Raw genomic sequence first — 23,576 nt, 5'->3', positions numbered from 1 at the left:
AACCACACACTATCTACTTAGGAAAGGAGTTCTTTCTAAATCTTCCTTAAATTGAGATTTTACGAGAGATAACCCTTCTATTGCACTTAAAAATGAACATTTTGATATCTTTAGTATCACACATGGTCATATATAGTATTTCATCTACATGAATACATTCATCTTTCGAAGTCTCTCATTAAATGGGAGGCTTCGAAAGATGAATCGTTTTATTCATACAACTTTAAATCTCGAACACATTTAGAGAGTGAGTATATCATTTTATTCTTGTTTTGAGTTTATTCTGATTCAAAATTGCAGTGAAAACAGAAGTTCACACATCATATCTGAATGTGAGCTCATCTATACTTATACGATCTCAATACCTCCACTCTAAGCATAAGAGGTGAAGTTATATAAAAATTATCAGATGCGTTGAAGTCTCAAAAGTATTGCCTGAATGCTTGTTTCATATTTGTCCAAGTAGTTTCAATGAATAAATGTATTGTTTTTTATAATTTCGATTTATTTTTAGAAAATATTCAATATAAACCTTTATTGTGTTATTTACATCTCATAAATTCTCTGTCTAAATCATATAAAAGCGCGTTTTACCCCTATGAATCAAGAAATTCATTCAATATTCATGGTATATTTATTAAATTTATACGATTTACTAATAATCAATATTATATCCTCATAAATAGCAATATATTTTGGTAATCTATGATAATCATATACAATATTTGAAATCAAATTTTCATTAGTTTAGGTTCCTTGTTAATAGTAAACCATTATATTTATTACTAATAATAAAATCTATGTGTCGTATTGAAATTCAATAAAATTACTTATTCGGTCCAAAAAAACAAATTAGATAAAATTTTTCTTTTTTTATGTAATTTTTGTTTTTCATTTTTCTCAAGATCCTAAGTTATGTTCTAACTTTTGACATCATATCCTATCATGCTAGGCTATATATTATAGCATATCCAAAAGGCAAGGAAATCTATCAGAGAAGCCTTTTTGACCTATCGTTGCCCTACCTCTCAAGAAAATTCCCAATAGAAAATATTTGAGAGAAAGAAAAAAAGAAAATTGAAAAATATTACTCTCCTTTATATTTCATGAGATTTTAAATTTATTCTCATAAAATTGACAATTTTATACGTTTAGATGAAAATAAGTGATTTTGGTTGAAATAGAAATTATTATTTGCTTACAGCTATCAAATAGATTTTTGCTATTTTGATTAAAATTTGTTAATCAAATTAATAAATTTTTTCTAAATATCTTAAATATCTGGATCACTCACATATACAATGAATTGAACGATAAAAATAATACAAACTCAACTAAGTTTCCTGTCTTTCAACTAAAAAAAATTATGCAAATTAAATTAAATTGTTTATTCAAATATAAAACAAAGATGAAGTAATTACAGTTATCATAAACTTTATGAATAACTCTGTAATTGGTTCAGATTTTCGTAAAAATATTTTTATTAATATCGATAAGAATACGTTTACCTACTATCACAACATATCGATAAACAAGAGTAGAGTGATTTTTATCATCGAAACTTTTTAAAAGCTGTAAGCTGGAAGGAAAAATCTTGTTTTTTCTGAGTTAGTTGTAGAACTATTGATGCACGAGTTATCATTGTGATGTAGAAGGATGTCAATGTACTGACTGAAGGATATGAAGTGAATTGAATTTCATTGCATTTCAATTTGATCAAAATTTGTTGAAATGATATGAATGTGTCAACATCTGTATCACTCTCTTTCACTCCTTCCCTATTCTTTCGAGAACAAAGCTAGCTCAGCTTTCGCTGAGCGAATTGACACTTTTGATGCCCTAAACGTACATGCTCTCAAATTTATCGAAAAAATTATACCACCTAAACTAGTATATTCTTATTTTAAATATGATATTATCCTTAGAATCCACACTAGAATATATTTAAATCAACTTTTAAAAAAGTTCGAATCCTGCGCGCCTCACTTTTTAAATTTTCGAAAAGGAAAATTATATTCTCCTAAAATGAAAACAATTTTCCGAATTGACATCCTTAGTTCCAGATCTATTTAGATTAGAAAAATTATGCTGATTCCGTTTTTCAGATTCAGATTTTAATTGAAAAATGCTTGTGCTTGTCACCTGCATGTCATAATGATGTGTGTCTTAGATTATCACTATCTACATTTGATATGAAATTTACCATGAAAAATTTCAAAATTTTCCATAGATTTTATAGGGGCGTGAAGTGATCTAAATATGTCGAAAAAGTCGAGTTCCGGTTCATATGATTAATTCGTGTTTATTCCGCCATTCATCATTTCAATCAAAAATAATTGAATACTATGGAATTTTTTTTATATAAAATTATATAAATGTCAAGCACAACAATCTGAAGAAGATTTCCAAGATTTTAGCAACATTAAGCCAATTGAAACATTTGCAAGCCCTAATCTGGCTTCAAAAACAATATGGGATGTCAACATCAATAATATTGAAGAAATATCTTCGCAAATCATAGGACTCATTAAAGCAAACAAAATATCTATCCAAATGGCTTTCTATTTTATTGACATTTTTTCAAATATTAGATTAAAAGATATTGAATTATTTGCAGAACTTTATCAAACATTATCAACCGAATTTTCGCACATCATCAAACCTAATAATGATAGATTAGCATCGTTGTTATATTATAAAGGCTTGAAATTTAAACAATTCAAACCGCAATTAGATAAAGAAGAAATTATCAATTTATACTCAAAAGAATCACCATTATACTATATTGCTTGGGATAAATTTGATGGTCTTAAATATGGATTTCCAAACCTTGAAGTTAATTCTAAAATTAATTCAATATCTCCACTTGATTGCGCAATTAAATACGGATCAGAATTATGTTTCAATTATTTGAGAAACCAAGGTGCAAAATACACTGCAGAATCATCAAGATATGCTATTCAAAGTGGTAATCAAAATATTTTTTCACAAATGTTATATGATGGCCAATCATTTGATAACATGATCGATATAGCATTGGATTATCATAATTTTGAAATTGCAGAATACCTTAAATCGAATTTAGGCCAAGTTCCTTCTTCAATTGCAGAAAGCATGTATTATGGTAATTATGATATTGCTTCTTATTTACTCACTAATGGAGCAAATATTAACAAAGCATATAATAATTTTCGTTTCATATCTATCAATGTATCATGGAATTCTACTTGTTTTTCATATTAGTGACAACCCTCTCACTATTGCGATCAAAACGAATGCTATGGATATTGTTACATTCTTAGTTGACAATGGTGCTGATGTCAATTTTAAGCTTATTATCTTTCTTTTCATATTTTTCATTGTTACATGATATTCTTTATCTTATTGTATCTTTCATTGATTGAAACAATTATTATTATTTTAGTGAATGCCCTCTCACTATTGCCATCAAAGAGAACTTAATTCATATTGTTAGTTTCTTAATTAGTCATGGTGCAGATATCATGATGAAACTTATTATCTATATTTTTATATTTATCAATATTACATGAAATCCTCTATCTCTTTATATTTGTTATTGTTTTATGGAATTCTTGTGATATTAATGATTGTCCTTTCAGTGTTGCAATTAAGCAAAATTCTGTTGATATTGTTAAACTAATGGTTGAATATGGTGTAGATATGAAAATTATTCCATTTCTTTTTATATATATCAATGTATTATGAAATTCTTATTCTATCCATGTATTCCATTGTTTTATGAAATTCTTTGGATATTAAAGAAAATCCTCTCGCTATCGCAATAAAGGCGAAATCGGTTGATGTTGTTAGATTCTTTGTTGAACATGGTGCATTTATCAATATGAAACTAATTAATTTACTTTTCATATCTATCATTGTTCAATGAAACTCTATTTCATTTCATATCAATCATTGGTTTGTAAAATTCCTATACTTCTCCTATCATTCATCGATCTCTACAATTATATTGCTTTCCATATCTATCAGAGTTGAATGAAATCCTAATTCTTGTTATGGTATTCTCATTCTTATTACATCTATTATTATAATTATTGGATTTGACTTCCTTTCATATCAACCATTATTTTATCCAATTTTCTTTCTTTCCATATCAATTATTATTTTATGCAATACATTTCCTTTCCATGTCATTTATTTTTTTATGAAATTCTCTTTCTTTTCATATTTATTAATGTTTAATCGCATTTTCTTTCTTTTTACATTAATCATTATTTTATAAGATTACCTTTCTCATCAAATTTATTATCCATTAATGGAATTCAATGTCTTTTAATGTATCTCAGTAATTTATGAAATTATCTTTCTTTCAATGTTCATTATTGCTTAGTAGTAGGATATGATGGGTTATGTGACATTTTTTGTAAACGTAAGAATTCATACAATATTGAACGATTTTGTATCATTATTTTTAACATTAATTTTAAACATAATTTATTTTTTATTCTTACGTTTTTGAATAAATCAAGATTTAAAAATGTTCAAAATTGTAAGACATTTACACTCAGCCCATACATAATGTAATAAAAAAATAAAAGAAGCTATATATAGATGATGTCAGATATTCCGCGATTAATTAAACATTCTTTAAATCCTGAATGGAATCAATGGAGTCATAATCAAAGACCTCATAAACGAGAAAAAGAAATTAGAAACTAATGATTATTTGAATTTATGAAATCAATAATTTGATTTATTCGCTCTTCAATAATTTCTATTCTTTTTGTTAAATCATCTATTTTCATTAATGAGGTGATTCTTGATTGGGGAATAGATTTCAAACTAACCACCCCTTTTATTTTTGAAATTTTGAATCCATCAACTTTAAACATTTTATTCAATTTACATGTTGTCAATTCTTCAAATAATTTTTTATTATTAGCATAATAGTCATTAAATTCTTCAACAGATGAAAAAATTTTTATTTCAGTAATTGGTTTAACAACGTTTATTTTTTGTTGAACATTTTCACTTTCATTTATTTCTTCCTCCTCTGTTTCATTTATTTTTAAAATCGGTTTCATTTATCATTAAATAAAAATTAGAATATAAGTGATGAAATATATTTTTTAATTAATATTAAATCAGAAATGGCGGCAGGATTCTTTAAAAAATTATGGGATGGAATTAAGAAAGCTGCAGGTTGGGTTTATAAAAAGGTTATTAAACCTGTTGCAAACTTTTTGGCACCAGTAGCGAAAACGGCGGGAACTATCATAGGTGGGGTATTAGGTACTAAAGCAGGTAATCCGGCGATGGGAGCACAAGCAGGTAACGCAATTGGTGGAATAGCTGAAGGAATACTTAATAAAATAGGAGGAAGATAGTGGAAAAATAAATAAATATTATTTTTATCTTAGTATCGGTTGTAGTCTTTGATAAATTTTTTCTCCTTTATTTAAAATTTCTCTTATTGGGGCAGCTTTTGGTGTTATTGATTCAGCAACGTCACTAATTGCTTCTTTATTCTTAAATATCCAATTTGCTCCCTTCTTCATTGTTTCCCAAACTTTATGCGCTCCTCTTTTTACTTTATCCCACAGTTTCTTAAATATACCTGCAGCCATAGTTGATTATTTCATTAAAATTAAAAATTCATTTTCATATTTTAATTTTGATTTTTTATTTAATAATAAATGACGACTAACTATTTGGTGCCAAACACCAAACCAATTAATGGAAATGTGTTTCATTCATTCGAAAAGATAAATGAAATATTCGCAAAGAATGACGGTAGAAGATATTATAGAGAACTTGAAAGTTCATGCTATGACTCTGATGCTCCATATTTTGATGATAAACAAACTCATTTAAGAATTACAAACCCAGCTCATGATGTGAATCAATTAGGTGACACATATATTAAACGCAAAGTTAAAGTAACTCTAGTTTCAAATAAAGCTTTCACATGTGATGCCGCTTTTAAATGCATGCGTTTATTCGTTGGTTACAAATCATCAAATCAAAACTTTAAACAATTAGAAGTAGAAACTGAAAGAGGTGATGCTGGTTATCTTCAAATGGATTGCGCCCGTGAATCTTTCGCATTTGCAACATATAAACCAAAATCAGAAAGGAAAGTTAAAAAGTTTGTTCATTCGTTATATAATATGTTCAAAAATATGATAACTCAGTATGTGGTAAATATATTGACCCTTCAGAAGTTTTCAAGAAAGCATATGAAGAAGTTGATATCACTTTTGATATGATTATTCCGGTAAATGATTTGTTAGCATTTCAGGCGTTCGATGATTATCCTAAATCATTTGGTGATATCATTCTTAAATATTATGTTTTCAGGGATACTTTAGTATTTTGTCAGGTTGACCCGTTAAGAGTTGCTGATTTACAAAATTACGTTTATGAAAATATAACTGATGAAAATTATGAAAAGATTATGAATCATGTTTATAAATATGATCGCAAATTCCAACAAATCGGACTTCCTGCCAAATTAATTACAAGCTTAGCCGCTACATCTGCTGACGCAACAGTTGATATAATGTTATTATTTCATGCACAAAGATGGAAGTTTTAGAGGATAAATGTATTACACCAGGATACGGTTTAATTGAAGAATCAGTTAAAGCAATACCACGTTTATTCAGTAAGGAAGATCCATTCATGATTCCAGCTCAACATATTGACGTTCGTTCACTAAATGGAGGTTGCATCACTCCTGAAGGTATTAGCTCAGATTTCTCATACGCTCTTCATAATGTTACAGATGTTGTGTTAACATTTCCGAAGAATGCAATGCAAAGAACAGTTTTAGAAAATCCAATGCTTCGAGGTCTTCAGGTCACTATAGATTCCAGAAACTTCCCCGATCAAGCGATGACCACAGTGGGTGACATATTCTTTACACGTATGCTTCAAGCTTCTGATTTAGATGGAGTGAATGAATGCACAGAAGAATACGAGGACTCATTAACTAGACCACTGAATGATGATAATGGCACGCCATTAGCTAGAACATGGAAAGACCAAACTTCATTCTTATGCACTATTCCAGTTCAACGTGATGGAGCGGGTATATTCTTTGATGGATTAGAAACTTTCAACTCACAAGTTACAGTACAAGTGAAAGCTTATCCAATCATTCAGGGTGAAAATGACACTTACTGTTCAAAGGTGACAAATCCTCCTCAGGTTTGGTTTACTAGGACTACATATTGGACATGGACACCGGATGAAGGTTTGAAATATCATTCAACAGGTACACCACCACAGTATAGAAGTTCATATGATGAAATATTGATGAATAGAAATGTTTAAAATTATAAATTTATTTTTGATTAAATGGATTTAAATTCATACACTCCTTATGAAGAATTAGCAGGAGTATATAATACATACGTAGATGATATGATTAATGAAGCATTGAGTGATAATAGAAATGCTCTATCTAAGGAAAAATTAATGAAAATTCCATATTCTGAATGTTACTTAAATTCAATCACTGCAGCAATTGGTAAACAAAATAAAGGTAAAACATTAACGATATTAAAACAAATTATCATTATTGCTAACACTTCCCCCATTCACATGTGTTAATTTATATCAACCGTTCAGGTTCACCTTCAGATGATACATTTGAATCTTTAAAGCATTTAATCAAAATTCCAATTATTTATTTATCACAAGAAGAAGCAGAAGATTCTTTAAAAAACTTTTTAATGTATAAAGAATTATATAATACAATCAAGAAGCAAGGATTAGAGGATAAAATTATTGATAAACAGCGGGATGAATTATTTGAAACACTTTCTATTTCAAATTTTGATAGAGAATTTTTGCATTCACTCATTTTTCTAGATGATGCGGTGAAATCAAAACTAATAACAAATGAGAAATCATATTTTAATCAGTTATTAACTCAATGTCGACACATTCAGTGTTCATTCTTCATGGCTGTTCAATACTTCAAAGCATTAAGCACAAACATTAAATCAAATCTATCAACACTTTTCATTTTCAGTGGGTTTAGTCGTCAACAGTTGAACGTTATGCTTTATCAAGTGAATTTACCAATGAGCATTAATGAACTTTACACACAATATCAGCAATTAGGTGAACATGGAAAAATAATAGTTGATTTAAATAAAGGAAGTGTTAAATTTGATTAACTTTTTATAATTAATTTTTATTTTTTATTTATAATTAAACATGACAGAAATAGCAAATCTTCTACAGGTTCCATTAAAACAAGGGACAAACAAAAAGGGTGCATATAATAGAACTATGAAAGTTCCAGATGGAATGAAAGAATTAGTCCACATTGTTGCTGGTCTTCAAAAAGATGTTAAACAAATGAGAAACGTTTTAACATTACCAGAAGCTCAAGCATATGCCAAACGTCATGGTCCAAATTGGGAAGCACACGAAGCAGACATTACAGGTCCAAATGGAAAACCTGATGGTATAAATGAAGTTTTCGTTACTGATGGTCAAGGTAATATTAAAGTCATAAATGGTTATAAATTAACTATATCTGATTATCCTAAACGTAAAGCATATAATGAACGTTATCCTATGCAATTTGATGAAAATGGAAAAGCTGTTAAACAATACATTGGAGAAGGTGAAAATGGTCCAATTAATTCATACCGTCATAATCCATATTCTTATTTCAATGAAGAATTAAATGCTATTGAAGAGGGACCGGATGGATTACCACGATATTCTAACCAGTTTGATGGTCAATATGCAAATTTGAGACCTGAAATTTCAGCTAAGAAATTCTTTAAAGTTGCTTTATTCGATCCAGTTTTCGCAAATGTTAAGGATGAACTTAAACAGCAATTCCAACCAATTATAGTAGCAAGAATTGCATCAGGTGCTTTATCTCAAGCATTCAAAGATTTAATTAAGAAACCATTATATCAGCAACGAGGTTTAACTTATGATTTAGTTAAGGAATCAGATAAAAGAAAATTTGAGAAATCAAATGATTATAAGAATGCAATTAATGAATATATTCGGTCTATTAATTTCGATGAAAATGCTAAAAATCAACTTCATGAACAAATACAGGGAATAATAGATTCAAAAGTTCCAGCAAAATAAAAGTTTAAATATATTTTTTTTATTCGATTATAAATGAGAAGACGTTTCACTAGTCAAAAGAACACTAACGCAAAAGCAGAGATTACGGTTGGTTATAACGTAAATGATGATAAATCACGAATTATTCAAAATGTTAAAGTTAATGTTAGCCCTGAATTAACAAGGTCAGCAACTCAACCAAATTTATTAACTCGTGACTTACCAAAGAAAGAGGAGGAGCAAAATAAAGAAGATGGAGACCCAATCATTTTATCTGAACCCGGTAAAGAACCTGTTGAAATTCCCACTTATCCAACATACCCCCCACCTCTTTCATCAAACATCGAGAACCCAGGAATCTACGATTCCAGTCGCAATGCGCCATATAAAATAGACATTAATTCTGAATTAATGAAAATTTACCGTGATATAATAACTGATAATTATGATTCAATAATAAATTTAATTGACCAATCCGGTTTAATTATTTTACCTTATGAATCATTAATTCACATTATCGCCATTCTTTGTGATGTTCAAGATTCAGACGTTAAGATTCAATTTTTCATAGATGATGAGGTTTCATGCTGCGGAACAGTTGCAAAAATAAATCCTATAAAGGATATTAGCACAATTAAGATATCAAAAGAACGGAACAACAACTGAACTTCATTTAACATATAATGATATTTATAATAAAATAGTTGATGAATATAAAATATCACTTGAAAAATTCTTTGTTAAGGCTATTTAATATTCAAGCATTAACATTATCGAATAATAATCCTTTGAATCATAATCAATAATAATTGACCTTTCACCAGTTTCTATCGTTTGTTTTATTTCTTTTTGTTTCCCACTATCTGGATCAGTCATTGTAATTGTTTTTGTTATAGTATCAGCTTTAGTTTTAACTTCAATCTTTTTTCCATCGGGATATTTAAACCAAAATTCCAAAAATTCGATATTGTCAATCTGTTCATATTTTAATCTATCAATTACATTTTTAATACCATCTGAAAATCTTATGAAATGGTCATTATATGGGTTTGATTGAACTAAATTTGAATGAAGTGAAATATAACCCGTTGATGAATATGACATTGACTCATATTTTCTGAAAACACTAAAATTTATAACATGAATGAATTTCTTATTCGTTGAATTTATGAATTCTTGAGGTAATCTTATTCTAGTTTTATTTATCACTGGAAAATAACGCTTTACCATATTTTTAATCGTAATAAAAATGTCAATTATCAATATTATTTCGAATAATAACTGTGAATTAAATTTAACAGTTAGCGGAATTTATAATGTTACTCTCGTTTCTGTGAGTGGTAAATTTAATCCCATTCTTTTAGACCCTTCAGATTATATATCATTTATTAAAGATGACCATGAAAAAACGTATGATATGTATATAAATAATGTGATAACGAAATGGGATATTAACATGATTTTAAGTTATTTAAATGAATCATTTATCGTATGGTATGAAGAAAATTTTAAATCAAAACCCGATAAACTTTTTGAACTTGATGAAATAAATAACCTTATTAAATTCCCGCTGAAAATTAAATTTTGTACTCCTCATTTTCGTTCATTGTTGGGGATATTAAATTTTGAAAAAGATGTTGGGGATGTTTTGTATTCTGACACTGGTTCCAATTTCATTTTAATCAAATGTGATAAAGTTAATACCCCAATGAGATTTTCACATCAAACATTAGACCATAACTCTTACCCATCAATACAAAACATTTTATCCATCAACTTAAACATATTTTCTTTATCATATCCGTTTCAATTATCTGGGAATTCATTTATTCTTCATTCAAAAGATTTATCAAATATTAAATTTAGAGTAACTGACCTATTTGATTGTGATTTAGAATTCATGAATGAAATATTATGGCAATTTCAAATAGAAAAAATAGCTGATGAGATAACAGATTAAATATTTATTTTTAAATCATAATAAATGATTAAACAACAGCAACCACAACAACTTAAGGCACAAAGCACCCAGGTCCCTCAGACCATTACATACGCCATATATGCATATAATTCAAAGACGGCAGAACAAACGCAAAGGTTGAAATATGGAGATTTGGAGATAGTATTGAAAAATGACCATTTCGAATTCGTTTGCAAAGGTGGTGCAGTGATATCAAATATAAAAGAAATTTTATTTATGAATTCTAAAATTAAAGGTATAACGGATGATATAACATCAATTCCACCAGAAGAACAGAGATATTACGCATTAAATGCATTTCCTAAAGTTTTGAAGATTGGAAGATTTAATTTAAATGAGGAATTCATAGAAGGTTTCCTAAACGACATAATGAAGAAAGCAAATTTGGTTTATGTTGATGAAAAAGATAATGAAATCAAAGAAAGGGTTGAAAGGTATCATGAATGGACATCAAATATTTTAAAAACTAAAGCCGATACAGGATGGGTTTCAGGATGTTTAGACCTTAAAGCGGATAAGGAATATGTTAACGATGAGTTAGAGAAGAAAGCAGATAAGGAATATGTGGTAAGTGAATTAATGAAGAAGGCAAATAAGGAATATGTGGTTAGTGAGTTAGAGGAGAAGGTAGATAAGGGACTTATGGCTAGTGAATTAATGAAGAAGGCAGATAAGGAATATGTTAATGAAAAAGATAATGAAATTAAAGAAAGGGTTGAAAGGTATCATGAATGGACATCAAAGATTTTAAAAACTAAAGCTGATACAGGATGGGTTTCAGAATGTTTAGACCTTAAAGCGGATAAAACTTATGTGACTAGTGAATTAATGAAGAAAGCGGATAAGGATTGTGTGAATGAAATATACCAAAGTTTGATAGGAACAACTAAAAATATTGAAACTATTGCTGGTGACTTTTCCGTCTATGAAGAAAATAAATATTTTAGATGGCAATTGGTACATTCCTTAAAAAATGGTATACGGTGTAAACTCATTCCGAAAAATAACAATGAAATGTATGTAAGTTATATAAAGAATGATGACACACAAGTTAAAGTTCCATTAGACAACAACTGTTACTTAAACTTATATGGAGACGAACAAAAGAAATTTTAAGAGTTTATGAAATGACGGATATGACATTGTCTAACGTAGCTCCAGCACCGTATTATTTCGACTATGGAGATGATGTCAGAACGCCGCATGTAGATGAACAAAAGCTAACATTATATTTAGATTATTATAGATATAAAAGATATAATGCAATAGAAAAAACGAGAATAGTATATTATTATATAGATGACAAAAATAAATATTATAGTCAAGATTTTACCTACCCTGAAAACATAAGATTATATTATAAAAAATATTCTGACACAAACCAGAAGAAACCCGAAATTGTTGCACTATATTTTAAGTTCAAAAGAGACAATCCTATAATATCTCATATGTTTGATTTAATGAACCCAGTAGGTTCTATTTATACATCTATGGATGCAAGAGGTCCTCAAGTAATGTTTGGTGTTGGTGCATGGGAACAAATACTCGACAGGTTTTTGTATTGTGCGAACTCTTCAAAGGAAACCGGTGGTTCAAAGAAAATTACTGAAGCAAACCTTCCACCGCACACTCATACAGGAACTACAAACACATCAGGTAATCATACACATTCAATAAGAGACCATCCATTATACAACTCAGAATATTATGCTGGCAATGACGTTTTATCTCCAGATTATAACCATTCAGCAAAAAAGACTTTTCGACCAACTGAACCAGGAGGAAATCATTCACATACTTTCACAACAAATCCAACAGGCTTGGGTAAAGATTATATGCCACCATTTATGACTGTATTCGCATGGTACCGCATTTATTGAATGTGCTTGAGCCTACTTTGCAGGCTTACCGCGTTCATTGAATGAACTAAATATATTTTATGTCTGTAATTAATTAGGTAATGAAGTAATGAATGAACTGCAGAAATAAATGTTTACGTTAATGTTTACAGGTTATTCAATAATGACTTATTTTTGAAGAACTGAAGGTGCTACCATGTTACCATGTGCTACCAGGTCATTTAACTTCTCTGAAAAAATGTGACAACATGACATTTTGACAACAACATAGGAGGAAGGCAGTTATGACTTATTTTTGAAGAACTGAAGGTGCTACCATGTTACCATGTGCTACCAGGTCATTTAACTTCTCTGAAAAAATGTGACAACATGACATTTTGACAACATTTACGAAAATATGATGCAGTCCAAAAATAAAGTTAGTTTTAAAATTATTTTTATTTTTTTATTCCTATATAAATGACAGCAACAAACGACAGCAGCAACTTTATCGTTTCTGATGAACAAGTGATTGATTCATTAGCTGAGGAATTAGTTGTGGCAGAAACTAAAACCCTCAACGAAAGAATTGGTGAAAACAAGATTGATTTACATAACTACCTCAAATACGATGGAGGAAGAGGAAGGAAAACTGGTATGGCTTTATTAGTAAATAAAATTTCAAATTTAACGATTATAGATGTTGATATCAATAAATCGTACAATGATGAACTTAAAGAAACAGTTAGAAAAGACATTTTATCAAAACTTTCGGATAAAGATGTTATCGTTAAACCGCATCAGGAGGTCTTCACATTTATTGCAACACTAATTTCTTCTATTCAACCTCGAACAGAATGATTAAATGTTATTCCTGCAATGATTATGATATTGACATAATGACTTCTATGGATGATTCAAAGCGTTCATTAGTGGTTATGGCTGATTCAAGAGTTCGCAAGAATGCAACAGAACCAATCAAAACATACTCATTCATTCGTGGAAGTTATGATTCAACATTAACTAGAACAGTAAACGATATATTAAATGATTTGAATATTAAGGTAAGAGTTGAACAGAAGAATGAAGAAATAAAGAGTATAATGAATGAAAACAAAGATGTAAACATTGACGATAAACTTGCCCAGAGCATAGTTGATGGCATCTGTGATTTTGAAGTACATAATGACGGTGGAAACATGAATTTAGAAAAAGAAATAACATTATTCACACTGTTTCAAGCAATTAATTCGTTACCAGATCATTTAATTAATGAAGCCTACGATAACGTTTATAACTTCTGCAATTTAACTGAAAATGCTAAAAGTAATTTTGAAAAAGCACGTAGTAGATATGCACATTTAATGACTTCTCCATTTGTTTTAGTGAAGATTCTAAAACTATACCAAAAGGAATATTATGATGAATACGTTTTACCTTTATTACGTAAGCCAAAAATAACATTTGATATCAAACTTGATGACTCGTTTTTGATAACAGATATTAGACGCAAGGCTGAAAATCATCAGTATAAAAACAGTTCTGAAGTAATTGAGGATTTATCACGTGTAATCCGTTTTGTAGATTGTGGAAACAAATACTTCATTCAGAAAGATTACAACATACACGACAAAATGAATCAAATATCATTCGTTCTTCAATCAAACATGAAAGAGTCACTTAAAATGATTAAATTATTTAAAGAAGAAGGTAAAACAATAACAGCATGGGACGTACTATTAAATCAATTATCCTCATTAACCGTTAAGGGTGTTTGCTTTAAATCTGATTCTCCAGATGTTTTCTCAACGTTTCAGGGTTATAAATACAACATTCTTGAAAAGCCTGATTACTCAAAAATTGAGATGTTTATGAATTTCATTAAAGAAGCCATTTGTGATAATAACGATGAAGTGTATAAATACCTACTCGGCTGGATTGCATCAATGATTCAACATCCTGGAATCAAGAATGAAACAGCAATTATTTTGAAAGGACTTCAGGGAACAGGTAAAAACAGATTTACAGACATTATTTCTGAACTTCTCGCTGGTTATTCATGTAAAAACATTACTGAAATAAGTGAGTTAACGGGTAATTTCAATTCGGTTGTTGAAAATAAAATGTTTCTTGTACTTAATGAACTCAAGAATGTTGGTGAAGATAGACTCGCAAACTTCAACGCTTTGAAATCAATTATAACGGATAATGAGATAAGAATTAATGAAAAGAATCAACCCAGAAGAACTGCTCAGAATGTTGCAAACTTCATTTTCGTAACTAACAACGTCTACCCTGTCAAAATTGAAGTTGGAGACAGAAGATACGTAGTTTTAAGGGTTAATGGTAAATTTAAGGGTCAATTTGATTACTTCAAGAATTTAATGGATTCATGCACAAAGGAATTTTATGATAATTTACTGACGTATTTTATGCAATATGACCTTTCATCATTTAATGTACGAATCATACCGATGACTGAAGCCAAACAAGATTTAATTGAATTATCAACAAATCCTTTAGATGTATGGATAAATACACATTATGATGAATTGTGTGCAGGTATGACGTGTGAAAATGCTCTATTCTGCAAACCATCAGACATGAAAGACAAGAATTTCCAAATGAGTATTAAGGATAAATGTGATAGGAAACATAGAAGAATAGACGGTAAACAAACATGGTGTTATGTTTTGAAAGAAGAAATGAAAGGATTATATAAACAGCTTGAACCAAACGATGATGAGGATTCATTTACTGATGATGAAATACCCGTAAATGAAGCTTTATAAAGTATGATTTGAATTTATTTTTGCATTAATCCTGCTGTGTTGTCAAAATGTCATGTTGTCACATTTTTTCAGAGAAGTTAAATGACCTGGTAGCACATGGTAACATGGTAGCACCTTCAGTTCTTCAAAAATAAGTCATTATTGAATAACCTGTAAACATTAACGAAGAAGTCATGACAAAGCATTCACGTTTAAGTTTGACAAAAGCATTAACGTTCATTCACGATGAAATCATGACGATAACATCATATTTCCTATGTTGTTGTCAAAATGTCATGTTGTCACATTTTTTCAGAGAAGTTAAATGACCTGGTAGCACATGGTAACATGGTAGCACCTTCAGTTCTTCAAAAATAAGTCATTATTGAATAACCTGTAAACATTAACGAAGAAGTCATGACAAAGCATTCACGTTTAAGTTTGACAAAAGCATTAACGTTCATTCACGATGAAATCATGACGATAACATCATATTTCCTATGTTGTTGTCAAAATGTCATGTTGTCACATTTTTTCAGAGAAGTTAAATGACCTGGTAGCACATGGTAACATGGTAGCACCTTCAGTTCTTCAAAAATAAGTCATTATTGAATAACCTGTAAACATTAACGTAAACATTAACGATAACAAAATTTTATTTTTATATAAATGGACACCCCACAAGCTCAAAATTTACCACGAATCATAACAAGGGAGGAAATGATAAAAATGATGCAAAAACTAATTAAAAACAACAAACCACAAAAACCGAGAAGATGTGGTTATGCAGTAATGATGGAAAGAAGAACCCAGAAGGGTTCGGGAAACCATTGACGGAAGAGGAATAAAAATTAAATTTGGATTGAGTTTAAAAATTCATCTTTATTAAATTCATCCCTTCCAATCAATTTATTTATTCTATTAAATTCTTTTATTTTTGCTTCACTCAGTTTAAGGATTGAACGGTAAGTTTCTAATTTTTCGATTATTTCTTTCCTCTCTTTATCGTTTTCAACCCCACCACATTGCGGCTTCTTTTTTTTGTAATAGCATATTTTTGATTTAATTCTGTTTAGTTTCTTTTTATATTCATCGTCTGGACTCTTGGCTGCTTCGTTGTCACTCATTTCTTACGAAATAAAAAAAATTAAATATTATTTAAATATAATGGAGTAATAAAATAAATCGGAATTTCTATTAATTTATTGTCAACTTCAACTAATACATTACCGTTAATATATCTAACAAATTCAGCTATTGTGTCAAATCTTCGTCTTCTTTTTGTCATTGATTTATCAGTTTTTCCATAATCGAGATGAATCAAAACTTTATCCCCTTGTTTAAAATTCATGAGCCCCGAATTAATTTGTTCACGTTTAACATCATTCAACCTTTCCATTTGCTTTCTAATATATTCCCATTCTTTTGAAATATCATTTTTCATTTCCACCGGTTTCATGTTTATAGTTCTATGCCATGTATTATTATAATAATATACTAACTGTTGTATGATGGAGTCATGATTTCCATCCCAGTATATCTGACCGTTAACCCCTAACGCATCTCTAAGAGTTCTCATTACCGCATCAACTATTTTATTATGAAACGTATATGGAGAGGATGAAAAGTAAAAATTAATTTGTGGGAAATAATGAGCCATAGCTGCCTGAAATCCTTTATCACCATCACCCCTTATATTATCTACTCTTTCATGATCTAGTAAGTATTGAATAGCTCTTCTTGTTTCCTGTTCTGTTTTCCCTTTCACTGGAATGCAATATAAATATCTAGTGTTAATGTTAATGGCAAATAAATAAGTAACGTTTCCTTTTGAATATTCTAATGATCGATTTCGTATGAATATGGATATGGAGCAAATGAAGGGCGACTAAATTTTTCCTTTAACGGTTGAATTTTTGGGTCAATTGGTTTATTTAATATCTTGAAATCCTTTTTAAAATCTTTTTGCTTCTTTAATGTTTGAAATGGATATAATAAAGTGAATGATGAAGGATTAACTGAAGGAGGAGGCGGTACTGTCGTTGGAGGTTTTGGTGTTGCAGTGGTTTAATTTTATCTGCTTTGATTTTGGATTTCATTCCCCCTTCATTAATTCTGGATGTATTCTATTCATTTGTTTTAAATATGCTGTATATAAAGGTTTGATATACTTTCCCGCTTCGAGTTTATGTTGAAGGATGAATTCCAAAAGTTGATCTTCATTTAAAAGTCGGGCTGAATGTGGTTTAACTAATGAATCATAAATTAAAGCTTGTGCTTCATTTATGGTCTGAAGGACCTGGGCGTTTTGCACCTTTGTTTTTTGCGGCTCAGGATTATATAATTTATATAATTATATAATTCATCAATATCTTCTTCTGTTAATACTTTATTTTTGAAATCTTTCAATTGTTTAAGTTGCGATTTAGTTTTTCCCTTTGATATTCATTATTTTTAATTTTGTCTTTAATTTTAGAAATTATTTTATCATGATATTTCAAAATTTCATTTTTATAATATGGATAATAATATTCCATATCATCACCGTTATATTGTTATCATATTTTTGGAGATATGTTTTAAATCATAATAATCAAGAAAATTTTGATTAAATACTAAATCATCAATTAAATTTTTAAATCTGCGTATCATTTATATAAAAATAAAATAAATGTTTTAAGGGTGCCACCTCTTTGATCAAGAATCAAACCATCATTAACGGTTCCTTTTGTCTCTTCTGTGTCCATTTTAAAAATAAAATTTCAAATTGTATTAAATAAATGGCATACAACATCCATTTTCACAACATACAGCCTTAGTGTGTGCTCCTGTTAATGCAGTCTTACCGATTGTTAAGCGAGTCATTGACCCGTTTTTAAGTTGTAAATTAATATTCTGACCATCAAATATCACTTTATCATTTATTATATCCAAATAATTTTTAGGTGTTAATTGTTTATTTTGTCGTAAACTAACACCTTTCATTTTTTGTGCAATCTTTTTAAAATCACTTCCATCAATTGAACCGTTGAATGATGTATAACACTTAGGGCATAAAGCAACCATGTTATCACCTTGTTTCTCAATTGCTAAACCCAATAACTTCTTCTCATGTGCTTTTTCTTCAGCTTTATTCTTTAATTTAGGTTTAAATTTCTCATCAAAACAGAAGAAATCAAAAGGTGCGAATTTGAAAATGTTTTTATCATAAAATTGTTTATCGGTAACAATTGCTTGAAATGCTTGAGTGTTAGGAAGATTTGGGTCGCCAGCGATTGCCCAATAAGATGAATCAGTATCACCTTCAATGAAATGAAAACGATTAACATCATGCATTTATACATAAAATCATAAATGAAAACCAAATACCAGTATTTAGCATTATCTAAAGTGAAGAATGCCTCTTGTAAACATGTATCACATCTATAAAATCTATCTTTAAGCATCACTTGATATGTATCTTCACCTATTTCTCTTATGTTTTTAAACTTATTTGACATACATGCAACGCGTGCCTTCTGTGCATTCATTATTTTAGTCTTTGCGTAATTTTGTGTATTCATTGCATCGTAACCATATGATCCATTAAGTGAAATCTTGCAAAATAAACTTTTTCCTTTATTTCCTTCTAATTCAGCCTTTTGTCTTTCGTTCATAAATTTGTTCGCAAATTCATTAAAGCAAGTGTTTTTCGTAAATGTTAAAATTGATTGAATATCGATGATAAAATGAAATCTGTCTATTAGATACCAAAGATAATAAGAAGAAAATGGTTGATATTGGTTGTGTGTTGATGCTAACTGAGTTAATTTTCTCTGTTTCTGGTCAACTGGTAGATTGTTTGATTTCATGTAATTATACATAAAACTGCCAATTGTTTTTTCATCTGTGATAATATCTAAGTTTCTTATTATCGGTAAAAAGTTTATGTAATCATTAATGTATTTTTCATCAATGTGACCCTTTACTTCAGCCACGAATAAAGTATTTTTCTTCTTAATTATTCCCAGTGCTTTTGCTTTCTTTGTTGCTGTATCACAAATGATAACACCATTCAATCTTCCCGGCATATACATTTTATGGTCAGTATATTGAATGAAATCATGAGGATTAGATGAAAATGATGAAGGATATAATGAATTAAAATCAACACCAACGAAATGAGTCATAATGTTGGTGGTGTCCTCATTTGATACAGTTTTAGTTTCTGGATTATATGAAAGTTTATTAATGTGCGTGATTCCTTTAAGATTACTCTATGTTGAACATTTGATAGACCACCAGTAATTCCATTACGGAGAATGTGATAAGCTTCAACTGAATCTAAAGTCATTGGTAAATTATTTTTTAATGCATAATTTCTTAAATTGATTCTTAAACGTTGAACATCTTCATCTTTATTTGATTTTACGACATTGCAATAACAACACATTAACTGACAATTTTCTTTGGTATGTGGTTTTTCATTATCGATTCTATCCAATGTTGGTTTATTTGCATATGTAAACGCTTTACCACACATTTTGCATTTAGATGAAAGGATTAAATCGTGATAGTATTGAAAATCATCCATTGAAACATTGTTTTTAGTATCTCTTTCTGCTTTTTCATCTTGTTTCTTATATGATTCAATTTTATATTTCCAATACTTTTTCGTTAATTCAAAACTTGATTCTATCTCTTCTGGATATTTTTCATTAGGATTAAAGTCTTATATGCTAAAGCGTAACGAATCATTGAAGCATTCGATGATAAAGAAAGATTATGAAGCATGTCAATTTTATAAACAAATGTTTCTTCAATAATTTTATCAATTGGGTCAATCATAATTTCAACGTCTTTATTGCAATAATGAATAAAATATTCTAATCTATTCTCAAAATTTTTAGCATCATTGAGATATATTTGATAATCTGAATCGGATATTGTTTCTTGTGTTAATGCTGAATAAAATGAATCTTTCGTGAATGGTTCCTTTTTATATAATTCATCTTCGTAATTCTCCCATGTGATGAATTGATAAGGGAAAAAGGATTTAACACGTGATTTATTGTTTCCGAAATCTTGAGTGAATTGGTCTAATGTCCCACCCGCTATATAATTTCTGATGTCAATAAATCTCAATTCATATGGAACGTTTGTTTTCTTTACAATGATTTGCTTAAATTGTGAAGATGAACCCAGCATTGATTTTATTTTCCATTTTGCAGTGTTTAAATCACGAAGAATTAAATTTAAATCAAACTTTCCCGAATTAAAACCTATGATATTCACTTTATTAAATTCTTCATCTAAAAGCTCTTTAAATGCTTCCTTTTGTTCTCATTTAATGTATGAGACAAAGTCCCCACCGTTTGGTCGTTTGCGACTTCATTAATTCTTCATATTGTTCAATATTTGATTTAGCAACTAATGAACAGGTTGAAAATAAAAACTCAATCCAATCAGAAATAAAAGAATCACTCGAAGTTAAGCAAAAATTCCTCGTATATGTTTTATCATTTAATTTAACCGTTGATGATACCATGAATGGTTTTAAGTAAGCGTTCAAAGTTGCACATTCAGAAAGTTGTAATTCTTCTTTAGTCTCTAATGTTTCGAAGTCAAAAGTAATATAATATCTTGTCGGTTTATAATATTTCTGCAAATTATGTGCTAATAACCACTGATATATCTTCTGTTTCGTAATATGTGGTGCATATGGTTGCTGTGTCTTTTGCAACTGAACGTCTTGAATTAATCTCCCATTATTTTCTTTACATTTCTCACAATGTTTTAAAAATCTTCTTTGGTTTTTCCTTTCTGGATCATCACGGATAGAATATACTTCTTCTTTGCAAAAGGGGCAAACTTTATATCCTGTGAGTGCTTCAACGTCTGTAATTCTGTCAGCGTGAAGTTTTCCACATGGACTCTGTGTTAATAAAATATTTACTGTTTCAAATTCTGGATCTATCATTATTGATTCCACTAATGGAAAGTCTACCTTGTTAATGTCTACGTCTTCTGGTTGAGGGTCACAATAATAAAAATCAATATTAACATTTAACATTCTCGCTAATCTCTCACTTTCTGATGAAATGGCAAACCCTTCATATGAATCTATTGCTTCATTTAAATAGCTTCTACGAGTTTTAGGATTAACACCATCAAGAATGTTATAGAAGCGTTTAAATAACCTTCTACCTTCTGCTCTAATTTGATTATCATTCATTTTAGCTGTTCCATTTTTGTTCATTTATGTAAGAATAAAAATTAAAAAATAAAAATAAAGTTTATTTTTTTAAAGTCCGAGACTCAGAGAGTCCAGGGTTAAAGCCCATAAAATGAATTAAGAACACATAAATTTTTATCATCTGCGACGTGACGAATGCATTTTAATTTACTCAAGAATGCGTACCCTAATACATTAAATCTAATTCCTGTCTTATTTAATTTCACAACTTTGAAAAGGAATGTATGAATAGCTATAAAATGATGAGATGATGTTTTATGGGTTGCTTCCATTTTTTCTGAAATAAATGAATAAATATAATGTTTATAAGTTTTCATATCTTTTATGTTCTTAATAACGAATGGTATAGACCTTTCCACTTCGTCTTCCTTCGGTGCTGTTCTTTCATATGAAACATTATTGGTATCTTCAATAATGAAACCACAATCGCATAAAATTTTATATGTTCCAATGGTTTCTTTTGATATTTTATCTAATAAATCAAAAACTTTATCAACACCTGTACATTTATTTAAATAATAATTTGTGTAAATATCATGGTCTTCTTTCTTAATCGTATTTGTTGCATATGTTACATTTTTCAGTGCTTTTTTGAATTTTTCAGAATCAAGAGGAGGTGAAAGTAATATACATGGATAATCTCCATCGTCAATAAATTGTAACTTATGTTTATGAATAAATTTTGTGCCTTCTTCTGAAAGTGTTTCGTCAATATCACCATCTAATAAATTTTTAGTAGATTCCAAAAAGTAATTTTTATATCTTTCCTCATGTGATTTTTGAACTGCTGATTCTGAAGCTGGGATATTCATTAAACCCTCTACTTCATTCTCAGCATTTCTCAATTCACTAATTTTTTCATCTATTTCATTTCTTAATTGTTCCAATTTCTCAATCTCATCGTTATAATATTCATCTTGTTTGATTTTTTCTTCAAAATATTCAGGAGGTGTTTCAAGGCTCTCTGAGCCCAGGTCCTCTGGACCATAAAGAGGAATATTCTCCTGTTTTTCAACTTTTTTGGGATATAAATATCTCATTATAGCCTTTTTAGTAATTGGTCCGTTATATTTAAATTCATTCAACAATCTGGAAAACTCTTTCACATTCTGCATATATGTTGGATAAGAACCGTCTCCAAAATTTTCTAAAATATTTTCTAATTCTGAATTAGTGAACTTTAAAGATTTCAATGAATTAGTTGTTATACTCATTTATTATAAAATAAAAAATAAATTATTCAAAAATGTAAGACATGAATTTTTAAAGTTTATTTTTCATTCATGAAAATAATTATTTCTAATTTCTTTTACTCTCTCATACATACTAGATTTAAAGAATTCAGAACATTTCCCATAATCTCCAGTAGTAGGTATGACGGGTTTTGTGACTTTTTTTGTAAACGTAAGAATTCATACAATATCGAGCGATTTTGTATCATTTTTTTTAACATATGAAGTAAAAAATGTATGATTCTTACGGTTTTTATTCTTACGTTTTTGAATAAATCAAGATTTAAAAAATTTTCAAAATTGTAAGACATTTACACTCAACCCATACATAATGAAATAAAAAATAAATTTTTTTAAAAATTCATGTCTTACATTTTTGAATAATTTATTTTTTTAATTTGTATGAAAATGAGTGGATCAAGATTCGTAACC

At 29.1% G+C, this 23,576-nt stretch overlaps 6 protein-coding genes and 3 pseudogenes across 9 annotated transcripts, besides 1 other annotated feature; 6 read left to right on the top strand and 3 right to left on the bottom strand.

The window, feature by feature from the left end:
- Positions 1–2,553: 2,553 nt before the first annotated feature.
- On the top strand, positions 2,554–3,243 carry TVAGG3_0063940 (spectrin binding; the record flags this gene model as incomplete). The annotated part of the gene is made up of 1 exon (XM_001319889.1): positions 2,554–3,243. The coding sequence occupies one exon, from the start codon at positions 2,554–2,556 to the stop codon at positions 3,241–3,243; it is 690 nt and encodes a 229-aa protein (XP_001319924.1).
- A 1,886-nt stretch (positions 3,244–5,129) lies between these two features.
- Positions 5,130–5,366, top strand: TVAGG3_0063930 (N-acetylmuramoyl-l-alanine amidase family; the record flags this gene model as incomplete). The annotated part of the gene is made up of 1 exon (XM_001319888.1): positions 5,130–5,366. One exon carries the CDS (start codon positions 5,130–5,132, stop codon positions 5,364–5,366), a length of 237 nt encoding a protein of 78 aa, XP_001319923.1.
- A 24-nt stretch (positions 5,367–5,390) lies between these two features.
- Positions 5,391–5,606, bottom strand: TVAGG3_0063920 (uncharacterized protein; the record flags this gene model as incomplete). Its single annotated transcript, XM_051221512.1, has 1 exon — positions 5,391–5,606. One exon carries the CDS (start codon positions 5,604–5,606, stop codon positions 5,391–5,393), a length of 216 nt encoding a protein of 71 aa, XP_051106498.1.
- A 69-nt stretch (positions 5,607–5,675) lies between these two features.
- Positions 5,676–6,445, top strand: TVAGG3_0063910 (annotated as a pseudogene). Its single transcript has one exon. A coding segment is annotated over exon 1 (770 nt).
- Positions 6,446–6,741: 296 nt separating this feature from the next.
- Positions 6,742–23,576: part of a mobile genetic element that runs on past the window's edge.
- Positions 8,209–9,108, top strand: TVAGG3_0063900 (uncharacterized protein; the record flags this gene model as incomplete). Its single annotated transcript, XM_051221511.1, has 1 exon — positions 8,209–9,108. The coding sequence occupies one exon, from the start codon at positions 8,209–8,211 to the stop codon at positions 9,106–9,108; it is 900 nt and encodes a 299-aa protein (XP_051106497.1).
- TVAGG3_0063890 (uncharacterized protein) lies at positions 11,072–11,865 on the top strand (the record flags this gene model as incomplete). Its single annotated transcript, XM_051221510.1, has 1 exon — positions 11,072–11,865. A coding segment is annotated over one exon (794 nt), but the record flags the coding sequence as incomplete, so codon positions are not given.
- TVAGG3_0063880 lies at positions 13,387–14,073 on the top strand (annotated as a pseudogene). The gene has a single exon. A coding segment is annotated over exon 1 (687 nt).
- On the bottom strand, positions 19,463–20,864 carry TVAGG3_0063870 (annotated as a pseudogene). The gene has a single exon. A coding segment is annotated over exon 1 (1,402 nt).
- TVAGG3_0063860 (uncharacterized protein) lies at positions 22,493–23,126 on the bottom strand (the record flags this gene model as incomplete). The annotated part of the gene is made up of 1 exon (XM_051221509.1): positions 22,493–23,126. A coding segment is annotated over one exon (634 nt), but the record flags the coding sequence as incomplete, so codon positions are not given.

The sequence above is a fragment of the Trichomonas vaginalis genome, chromosome IV, assembly GCF_026262505.1.
Source record: "Trichomonas vaginalis G3 chromosome IV, whole genome shotgun sequence".
Classification (NCBI taxonomy): Eukaryota; Parabasalia; order Trichomonadida; family Trichomonadidae; genus Trichomonas; species Trichomonas vaginalis.
Note: the sequence above shows the minus strand (reverse complement) of the source record. Positions and strands in the feature narration are given on the sequence as shown.